Genomic DNA, 11,639 nt, shown 5'->3' on the forward strand with positions numbered 1-11,639 from the left:
TCAGACTTGATAAGGCTCTTCAGACTGTAATCTGATGATTTGGAGTTAGAAACACAGCACGTGCACATAAATAGTGAGAAACATGATAACGTGTGTTCATCAACAAGTCCACTGCATCAAAGTGGAGAAAAGACAGGCTCAAACATATACAAATGCTTCAGACCTAGCTTCATGAGAAATGGATAACTTGAGTTTAAAATAATTTTCTTCCTCCATGAAAATCTGTTAAAAAGTTTTAACAACTTTTGAACAAGCTGTTCTCTCTCAAAAGAACTTACTCCTGACTACCCCTAGTCATTTTTAACTCTTACGCATCTAGAATCTAGATTCTGCAACCTGTCTATCCTGTCTATCTTCGCTCCCACCTTAATACAGTGTTTTGTTTCCACTCACCTGTGTAATTGTAGTGGCTTCTTAACTCATTTAGCTGTTGTCACTCTTGTACCACCATCTAATTATGTTACTCTTCACTGATTGAGGAATTGGCTTCCAGCTCTTAAGCATGGCATTCAAGGCCAACTGAAATCTTACTAACGCATGTTAGTTAGCCTTAATTATCCAAATACTTATAAGTCTCAGCTAAATCAGCTATTAATGTTTAACAAGTATCAACTGTTATTATTTGTTGTTAATCAGATTTTCCTGCTTGTTTCTATTCCCCATGTGTAAACTTGACCAACTTTTAGGCATGAAACTTTTATTGAGTCTACTCCCTTTCTACAATGAAGTGATGATGCTCTCTCTCACATTTCCAGGGTTATTGGCACAACCTGAAGGACTCTCCACAGTTTTCTATGTATTACTGTCATATTTGTACATGTCTTAACTCTCTTTCCAAAAATTCAAAACCTTGGGAGTAAAAAAAGTCTTATTCTTTACTGTACTTCTGCCTTGCACCTTCCACGTAAGTATTCATTTGCATTGAATTTGGGAATAAGTTACTGATGATGGAATGAATTCGCCAATATCTTTTATCTAAACCAAATTGAATGTTAAAAAAAGGCAGAATTTTATTGAAATGGGAAAAAACTCAATACAAATAAAAATGGTTTCAAATATACACAAGTTCAATGATACTAGTTTTCGTCACACTATTTTTTTTTTGGTAGGAAACATGATCTTTCACACTCTCTCAAGGATCACTAAGGTAATTAAACTTACTACAAAATTCGGAAAACTTTTGTAGGGCTAATCACTTATTTCAATTCATTTATTGTGAAAGTTAGAGACTTCTACAAATGCTTTAATGATTTAAAATTTTTAAATCTTCAGTATGAATCTCATTTTGGATGTTGAATATGTCTATTTATATTCTAATGCCTCACTTTGGAAGACATAGTACTGTTTTTAATATTAGCATGAACCATGAAATTTTTGCAACAGGTATAAGAAAGTTTGAAACATCAAAATTATTTTAACATAGCCAAAAACACCTACTTTACACACTCACAATTTGTACGATTTATGAAAATCTCATGATTTATATCTCTCCCAAGAGCTAACACATTTTTAATACTGAACTTTATGTAGGCTTGCAATAATCTACTCCTGAAAAGTTTCTAGTGACTTGTAATTTATATCCACAAGGAACAGCTGTGGTTGGCATGTACTTCCAATGGTTGATATGCAGGGAAGAGAATTGATATTTACAGTGCTTTGAATTCATAGAGTTAAATATGGATTTTTAATGCATATGTCTTTAATATTTGTAGTGTATAATCTCAGGACTTAAGAAAATAGAAAAGATATTTTACTGCAGTTAGATTTTTTTTTAGCACTAATTCCCATGTATTAAGCTCACATGTTATCTGGAAAGAACACCTTTCACCCTATCCCAATATTATTTCATCTTAGTTTTAGAGAAGAAGCCTCTTGCTTTGATGAAATAAACACTTATTAACTTTGTGTGTAATAACAGAATGTTAGAATGTCTTTCTATTGCAGGGGCCATTATCATGTTTCCTGAGAATACTATAGCACAAACATCTTCAGTTTTCTGAGTTGTCTTTTGTGTGGTAGGAGTTTTTCATATACAAATTCTTTATAAGATATGTGCAATGCGAATATTTTTTTCCATGGAGAATTTGCTTTTTCATTTTCATAATGGTACCTTATGATGAGCATAAGTTTTAATTTTGAAAACTAACATCAATTTTTTGCTTTTATACTTTTTTTGCTTTTTGAGTCTTGCATAAGAAGTCTTTGCCTCTCCCAGGTCACAAAAATAGTCTCCTGTATTTTCTTCTAGAAGCTTTAAATTTTTAACTCTTATGTTCAGATTTAAGATCTTTCTCAAATTAATTTGTATGTAATGTGATGTAGGGATTGTGGTTTCTCTTTTTACTCCAGTGCTATTTTCACTGATTAGGACCTCTAGTCTAATGTTGAAGAAAAGTAATGAAAACAAACATTCTAGCCTTATTCCTGATATTAGGAAAACAATAGATATTTTGTCATAAATATCATATTTGAGAGAGAAGGAGAGAGAGAGTGCTTGAGTTCCAGAGGCTTCCTCAGAAGAGTGAGGAAGATTCTTTCCTACAAGTTCTCAGCAACTTCTTGTTTTCACTAGTCTAATTCTGAACCATCAACTATCAAGAGTGGCCATGGATGAGATTATAACTGAGCCACCTGCCCCTGGAGTCAGAGGTAGAGTTGGTAATGGGCTGTGCAGAAGCATGGGCACCTGAATGAAATTAAGAGTTGTAAATGTAAGGAAAAGAAAAAGAAAAACAGGATAGAGATCCTATAGAATAATAGAGGCTGTAGAGACATATCAACAAAATGTGATAGTGAGCATTATTTGGATTCCGATTCAAATAAACCAATTGTTACAATTGTCTAAGACATCTGAAAAAATTTGAACATTCTCTGGATCTTTGATAACATCAGGGTATTTTTGCAAATGCTTTATGTATAACAATAGTATTATAATTATTTTTGGAGTCCTTATCCTTTAGAGATACATAAGAAATGTTTATAATGTGCTATGATGTCTGAGATTTACATTAAACTAACCCAGTGTGAAGGTGGGAGAGTAAATGGGACTATTGACAAAACAAGATTGGTTAGGTGATGAGTATATGAGCATTATTTTATTATTTTCCTTACTCTTGTGTAGAAAATTTCCTTCATGGAATTAAAAACTCCTCTACCCTAAAAAGGAAAAAAAGAAAAAAGAAATAGAGATTGACATAAAAAATAGGGATACTGAATGTTTTGGAGACAACTATAATGCCCACTCTATTAATACTTTTCATATATATCATTATTTCTGATTATTTAAAATTACTAATTTTGTTTATATTCACAGTTTTGAATAAAATGAATTCATAGAGGTCAAAATTAGAAAGATCTAAAAGGGTATATAGTGCTAAGTCTTCCTCCCATGGTGGCCCATGTTACTTAGTTTTCCATCCCCAAAGATTCTCTCCTGCCTTACACTGGAATCAATGCTATCCTTTTCTCATGTATCATTTTCGATGGCTGCCAAATATTGCTCATGTAAACATACCACAATTTATGGACTGATTTTCTTATTATTGACATTTAAGGAATTCTTATTTATTTACAAAGCTTCCTGCACTTTAGATGTTACATCATCAATTACTTCTTCTTATGGACCAAATATTTGTGTCCCTCCAAAATTTATATGTTGAAATCGTAACTCCCAATGTGATGGTATTAAGAGGTGAGGTCTTTTGGGAGTAATTAAGTAATAAAGATAGAACCTCATAAAGGGGATTAGTGCTCTTATAAAAGAGACCACAGAGAACTCTCTAGCTCTCTTTCTGTCACGTGAGGATACAAGAAGAAGACAGCCCAGAAAAGGGCCTTCACCAGAACCCGACCATGCTGGAACCATGATATTGGACTTCCAGTCTCCAGAACTGTGAGAAATAAGTGTTTAAGTGTTACTTAAACCACCAAGCCTGTGGTGTCTTTGGTATAGCAGCCAGAATGGACGAAGACATTCCTCTTTCTCTAGAATATTCAGTTATTTCAACCAGAACATTTAAAACATCCTCAATTATCTGGTTACCTAAAACAAAACTAAACAAAACAAAAATCAAAAAACCTTCCCTCAACCCCACATCCGACTCTAGTTATCTCTCTATTACTCTTCTTTCATGCACAGCCTGAGCCAACACATCAATAGTCTACTGGGATAGACTATGTTTACAAGTTATATTACCCAGTTTCCATTGAGCTTTTCAGGAAGCTAGCTCCTTCTCTGGGAGGTCAACCTGCAGGTATCAATCTTAAATAAGTTAACTCTCCTTTTCCACTTTGTACTTTCAACTTAGGCTTCAAACCCCATCTGTACACTGATATCTCAAAGAATATATCTCTAGTCCAGAATAGCCACATATGTAAAATCATCTACCTGATATCCCCACTTCACTAATTCAAAGGCACTTCAAACTCTCCATGACATGATCTCCTCCTCCAAACCTGGGTCTTTTGCAGTGTTTCCTGTTCCTGGGAATGGTACCATCATACATGCAATTGCATGAGCCACCTTTCTCTTTCTCCTTTCCCATATCAATCCATCCTCAGGTATTATTGATTTTATCACTAGAACATTTCTCAGTCGATCCAGTTCTCTCTAGTTACAGAGTCACCCATGCTAGTCCAAACGACAATCACCTCTCACCTGGAATAATTGGTAGCCCACTAATTAGTCTCTCCTTATTTACTCTACCATCAATGCAATCCATATTTCATACTTTACATGGAGAGACTTTTTTTTCCTTTCCAGAGACAGATCTGATTATATTACTCCCATAGGCTTAAAATTCTTTAATGCCTTTTCACTGCATTTATGCTAAAGGCCCTATTGTGGTCTTCAAAGCTCTGCATGGACCGCTTCTTCTTGTCGCATCTTACAGTTTATTCCCTTTCTCTCCTTGGCTTTCAGTGACAAAACTGAAAGACAGCTTTAAGTTCCATAAACATTATATGCATTACACGATCCTTGCAAACTCCATTTTCTCCATCCAAAACATTCCTCACCATCCCCTTTCCTGTGTCTAGAGATCCCTGTTCATCTTTTGATTCTTAGTTTAAGTGTCTCTTTCTGGGGGGAGCATTTCTAGATGTCCTCAGTCTTTCACAGAATGATTTTTTTTCCTTCCAGAGCACTTATGTCTTTTTGTTATTATATATTTGTTTGTGTAATTATTTGAAAACTATCATTTAAGAAGTATCTCCTCCCATAGATAGTATGCTGGTACTGTTTATTTGTTTATTGGTATAGTTCTTGGATCATGGAAGGTACTTAATACGTACTTCTGAATGAATAGATGATTATATTTATCTATCAATCTTTGTCTTTATTTCAGATTATTTCTTTGATCTATATTCCCAGTGATGAAATGAATAGATCAAAAGGTGCACAACCATTTTTAAATGGCTTTCAATACACAATTAGATGTATTAATAGATGATGAAACATTTTTCTCAAAAGAGCTCATTAATGAATCAAAAATAATCTGGGAAAAGTTTTAAGTGGCAATTTTAATGACTTTTTCCTTTGGCCCTCTCTTGTTTAAGCACTTATATCGGACTTAAATCTCTACAGAGAGAGAGAGTTTGTCAAAGATGCACCTGATATACATATATAGAAGGATACCAAGAAACTGATTAGTAGATACGGGATCCAAAAGGATCTTTGCATGTTATGGCAATGGCCTCAATATTTGAAGATGAAATCCAACAGAGCAAGTACAAGATCCTGCACTATATTTTTAAAATTCTATTGCTTGAGTACTGAGAGTGTGTTTTAGTGAGATCTGTGGCTGTCTCTCATGGCTCAGATCCAGAGTTCCTTTTACTGGCTCCTGTGTCCTCTGCCTTCCTTGACCTTCAGCCTACTTTGTTTTCCTTTAATACCCGCCTATGTCCACTTTATTTCTTGCAGTTCTCACGCAATCCCAGTCTGGCTTCAGTCATGGTCTCCTATGTTGCCTCTTGATTGACACTGATCTGAAGACCAGCATTACTACTATTTATGTTTTTGTAAATGTAACATACGCTCTTTAAAAGAACATGTATTTCCTCTTTGTTAGGTATAGTGAATATTCCACACATGCACATGTCCTTGATGAGGCTTCTCCATAATTACCTATCTTTTCCTGCTAGCTCTATCAGTTTCAGTGAGAAGAGTATTATAAAACTATCACTGCTGGTGGTGGAATTTATTCTTATAATTCTGTCAAGCATAGATTTATTTTTAGTCTGTGTTGTTATAGATTCAGCATTATTGTAAACTTCTTGGTGACTGTCTTTGACTTTAATAATGGTTTTTTTTTTTGCTTTCAAGTTACTTTGCTGATATTAATATTGTTTTTGATGGTTAATTTTATGTGTCCATCTTGAGGGTGTTTTCAAATGAGATTAGTATTTATATCAGTGATGTTTGAGGAAAGCAGTTTGCCCTCCATAATGTGGGTGGGCTTCACCCAATCACTTGAATGCCTGAATTGAACAGAAAGACCAGCAAAAGAGAATTCTTCAGCAGACTGCCTTTATACTTCATCTGCACCATCCACTCTCCTGAATGTCCAGCCTGCCGGCCTACACTGTATATTTTGAACTGAACAGCTTCCATAATTGCATGAGCCAATTCTTTGTTGAAAATCTCTTTCTATATATGAATACATCCTATTGGTTCTGTTTCCCTGGAGAAAGCTGACCTAATACATAAAAATAACCAGATTTTTTGGTTAATATTTATTGGGCATATTTTTTTTTTCCCATTTTCTCTTGGAAATGGTGGTCTCCTGGAAATGGTGGTATCTCGGAAATAACAAATAGCTGTTTTGTTTTACCTTTTCATATAATCTAAGACCTCTGTCATTTAATCATTGCATTTACTCTGTTTATATTTTCTGTGACTATGGCCATGGATGTGTTTAGACTTATTTCTACTATCTTCTCTTGTGTTTCGTTTTTATAATGGTTGGTCTTTGTTCTTTGTTTTTTATTTTTCCTGCTCTCTTCCTGCCTTTTGTTGAATTGATTGTTTTCATCTTTTAAATGGAGAAACTTAAGCTTGGGTATCTCCAAGAAAACCAATTTCCAGGGAAGAAAAAAAAATCTACATATAGAAAAAAAGAAAGTTAAAACTGAGTCACAGAAAAATCGGGTATCTTATAAGTGAAAAACTCTGTGCTTTTGATAATGGAACTTATGTTACAAAAATGCCCTTTTAAAGCTTTCATATTATAATCTTGGTGTTGGCTTCCACAGGACAAGTGAGAAAAATCTTAATTTTTAAAGAATTATTTAAAAAATATTTACGAATTCTTTAGCTAATAACATATGAGGAGGTATTTGGCTTTTTTGTTGTCCTCCTGGGCAACTTCCCTCTTGATATGATAAGCTACCCTGTCTAATTTGGTAGCCACTAGGCACACGTAGCTATTTAATTTAATTACATTTAAATACATATTTAAAATTCAGTTACACTAGCCACATTTCAAGCACCTAGTGGCCCCATTTGCTTAGTGGCTATTACTTTGGGCAGTGCAGATTATAGAACATTTCCACCATTGTAGGACGTTCTATTGGACAGGTGGTGATAAACCTATAGTTGTACTGCAGCTTCATATACCTTGGAGCAGAACTATTTGAGAGACTGACTGCATCATGTTGCAGAATTTGTAACTGGAAATCTACAGCAGCTTTGTGTAACATTATTCCAGCATTTCCTGCTCTTGTGGCAAACAGTGACCAGCATGGGTAACAATGCCTACCATGGAGGCTATTGGAGGTTCCTGCTTCTGCACACAATCTCCAGGCTTGGCGCCCATTGGACATTGGAAGTGATATATACAGAGCAACAGCTTAAGGAGTGATGGTGATAATTAGAACTGAAGTGCTAACTTCTGTACTGCGGTGGGGATATTGATTTTCTGAATGGTGTGGGGAAGCCTAGAAAGGCTGGAACATTTCCAGCTGAAGCCAGATTGCAAAGGGTTGGGCATGGCCCAGATTGGCTCATAGCATTTGGCATTCATTTGAAACCTTGACCTCTCCACCTTGTTACCAGACTGGTTAGAACTCTTCTGAACCAACCGGTTAGGACATCTACCCTGAGCCTGTTGCACCACTGGCACAAGTGACTGATAGCTGCAGGTTAGAACTGATTTAGGAATGTATTGGCAGGAAGTGCCCACGCCAGCCTCCATCTGTTCCTGAATAGCCTTGATGGGCAGGTGAGACTTGCTTTCTTCCTCTGGACCAGCCAACATCTTCAAGACATCTGTGCCCATCCATTGCCGGAAGAACTTTGACTCAGGAAGAAGCTGAGAAAGCCCAAGTTCTTTGCTACTCTCTTACTCTCATATCATCTTGGCACTGGGTATGTCCAAGAAGAGAAAATCCCCACCTTAACTTTTCATTGTCAGTGGTGTTAGCCAGGCTCATATTCACCTGAATGGATTAATTCTTAAATATTTCAGCTTCTCAAATTTATTTTTTTAACCTTGGTTTGTGCTCACCTCCTGTGTAGAGCTGTCAAATGATTCCCCACCCTGCCACTGATTTCTTTATAATTCATTTCTTCCATACTTTGTTGGCGTTGTCGTTTTTTGCCACTTACAAAGTCAGAGTCTTTGGATTTCCCACTGGGATCTGTCATCACCTGACATTTCAGCATTGTACTAGGTAAACTAAAATATTCATTATCCATGTCTTTCCCAAAGTTGAAACTTTGTGTCATGTACTGTGGTAAGTACAGGAATACAAGGCCCAAGGTAGAATGATGTCCTTGCTCTCATGAAGTCATCCAGCAGGGGAGACAAATAATTAAGCTCTCAATTACTTGCAATGAAGGAAAATGTGGATACTGGTTTTGCATTTGACTTTATTATTCTTTAAATTTGACATACGAAAATAGTATATTTCAACAGTTTATGTATCTGAAAGACAAATGTACCAAAACTGGGATGATGGATTTAAGAACTGTGCAAATCTCCAATCTTCTATACAGGAGAGTGACAGAATGTAAGGTGAATTGAAGGAAGTGGCTCCCGTACAATTTTGGAAAACAAAGAGAGGTGGGAGGGGAGATATCCAGGAAGTCTCTCCAAGAAATTGGAGGTACGCCCTGGTTTGGCACCGCTTCCCGCACACACCGCCCCACCCAGGCTTCTGCGTGGCGGGAGCGCGGATCCACCAGCGCACATAGCGTGGCTCCGCCCAGTTTGCGGAGATCGGCTGACTCGGAACTACGGTTCCCAGAAGGCCGTGCGAGTCCAGGAGGGAAGCGGTGGCAGTGGCAGGAAGGGCGCCAGTCACAGTGGTGGCGGGTGTTCCCTCTGTGATCGGTTAGGCAACACCCGAGACCCGGACGGAGGACGCGGCCCCGAGCGGACCGTGCAGCCCCGGGCACTGGCTGGGGCGAGCCGGTGCCTAAGGCCGTAGGACGGGGCGGGATGTAGGGCGCTGAGCGCGGAGGCCGCCGGCGCGGCTAGGGGAGCGCCGAGGGCGCGCCGAGGATGGAGAGAGCGATGGAGCAACTCAACCGCCTGACGCGCTCGCTGCGCCGCGCTCGCACCGTGGAACTGCCGGATGGTGAGCCGAATCGCGGATTTGGCGGCCGGAGGCCGCGTGCGGGGGTCGCGGGGGCGGGGCTCAGGCCGTGGAGAGGTCGGGTTGGAAAACGAACCGAAAGCTGAGAAAACGCCCACGTTTAGTTTCCTGAGACGTGAGGGGTGGGCGCTGGGACCCCCCCGCCCCGGCCCCCATCCGCGACCACTAGTCGCCTGCGGCTCCCAGCCAGGCAGGTGGGCGTTTGCGGGAGGGGCCCGAGCAGTGCGGATCCTGCTGGTGGAAGAAGCAGAAAAGACCGAAGTCTCTCCCGACTGTCGATTTCAGGGGTTTTGGCAAACGGGCAGAAATAAATAAATCCCGGCGGAGACCCGGATTTAGGAAACATTACAGTTGTGGGCCGTTTTACAGTCGCTGCTTGCTGAGGATAGAGACATGCTCCCAAAATAGTATTATTTACTTTAAACTGCGGAAGGGGTTAAGCAGTCTTTCATTTCTTTTTGAAAATATAGAACAGTACTGTATCTTGACAAACATAAATAAGAGGGTGTCAAATATCAAAATTATACTTTTAAGATACTGTGTGTATACCTATGTACACTCTAATATGCATTCCTGCCTTCATTATTCGTCAGACGTAGGTGGGGGCTCAGGACCGTCTCCGAAGAGGAATAAGGCATGATCCCTGTAGTTCTGGAGTTTTAGTTCAGTATGCCAGGGTTCCTTCAGGACAGGTAAAACACTAGTAATAAAAACGGTGAGAAAGCCGTTTTGTTTGCAGCCTCATGAATTCAGATGTTTTAGTGGCAGTGGGAGATGGCAGTCTGTCTCTAAGAGACTTTTGTTTATGTATGCCCAAATGAGAGAAGAGTTAAGGGGTGATATTTTTTTATGTATTAGTTTAATTAAATTTTCACCCCCAAACTTTCCTTGAATTGCTTCTGGAGAGGTGATTTGTAGGTTAAGAAAGGAGACCTGGGGAGAATCTTCAAAGAAACGTGGGACTGGGAATTTGAGGGATAATTTTTTTGAAAAAATTTCCCCTCGTCTCTACTTAGGATTCAGAATAGGGATGATTTGTGGTGACTGTTTCTCAAAAATAATTTTGTATTTGATACTTTGCCAGTATGAAGTAATCGACTGAAAATCCGAAAAAAATCTATAAATTTCAGTAACCAGACACCCAGCTTCAACTTTTTCTTTCTCTTTTCTGTCCAACTTAGAGTCCATTTCTTAAGCGCTGCTCTCATTTTCCACAGTCAAGTAGATGAGGTATAGATTGAGGAAGAACACTGCGTGTGTAGGTATTGACACAGCAATTTATATTGCTTAGTTTAAATCCCATCTTTTTCTTTTTTTCTTTTTTTTACATAAATGTGATTTAGAAGGCTTGATAATTTTTCCTAGTTTTAAAAGTAGTAAAAGAGGTCAAATATGTGGTGACAAACAAATCTCTGGGTGGTGAACATACAATGCAATATATATATGACTTACTGTTGAATTGTACACTTGAAACTTACTGGATTTCGTTAACCAATGTCACCAGAATAATAATAAAAAATAAATAAAAGTAGTAATAATTTTTTACTGTAGAAAGTTTTGAAAAGAAAGAAAAACTTAAAAATCTGTTATTCCACCACCCAGTGTTAGTATTTTCTTTATTTCCTTCCATTATTATTTTTTCTCTACCAAATTAAGATCATACTGCATATCTTATTTTGCTTTCAGAAAACCACTTTTTTTGTATCTTTAAATGTGCTTAATGACTAGGATTTCATAAAATATGTGTAACAAATATTGAATCTAATTTTTGTTTTTATAATAGATTTTATGAGGAGCAGCTTTGTACTTTTTAAAGTTAGTCTGCCTCTGTAAATTTCCTTTAGGTTAATACATAAAAGTAGAATTGTAAATCTAATTATATTGACATTTTTAAGATTGCGACTGTTCCCTCTCAATTAAACTTTGGAGTTTCCACCAACAGTCTGAGACACCCTGGAAACTAGAGGGACTGAAAATGAAACTTTTCCCTATGTTTCTAGACAAAAGTGGTATCTTGCTTATGTTTTTTTCTTTGATTA

General features: G+C 37.7%; 1 protein-coding gene across 9 annotated transcripts in view; it reads left to right on the forward strand.

Moving 5' to 3' along the window:
- The first annotated feature begins 9,247 nt into the window (after positions 1 to 9,247).
- Positions 9,248 to 11,639, forward strand: part of HACE1 (HECT domain and ankyrin repeat containing E3 ubiquitin protein ligase 1) — an 81,477-nt gene continuing 79,085 nt past the window's right edge. For 7 of the 9 annotated variants that reach the window (XM_011360712.2, XM_011360717.2, XM_011360713.2 and 4 more), the window contains exon 1: positions 9,258 to 9,582. In XM_011360712.2, the coding sequence (XP_011359014.1) occupies positions 9,507 to 9,582 (76 nt within the window). In that variant the 5' untranslated portion in view covers positions 9,258 to 9,506. Of the gene's footprint in view, positions 9,583 to 11,639 lie in introns of all 9 variants that reach the window. The other 2 variants (XM_011360716.2, XM_023530935.1) reach the window with 1 other exon arrangement.

This window comes from Pteropus vampyrus, unplaced genomic scaffold, assembly GCF_000151845.1.
Source record: "Pteropus vampyrus isolate Shadow unplaced genomic scaffold, Pvam_2.0 Scaffold58, whole genome shotgun sequence".
NCBI lineage: Eukaryota > Metazoa > Chordata > Mammalia > Chiroptera > Pteropodidae > Pteropus > Pteropus vampyrus.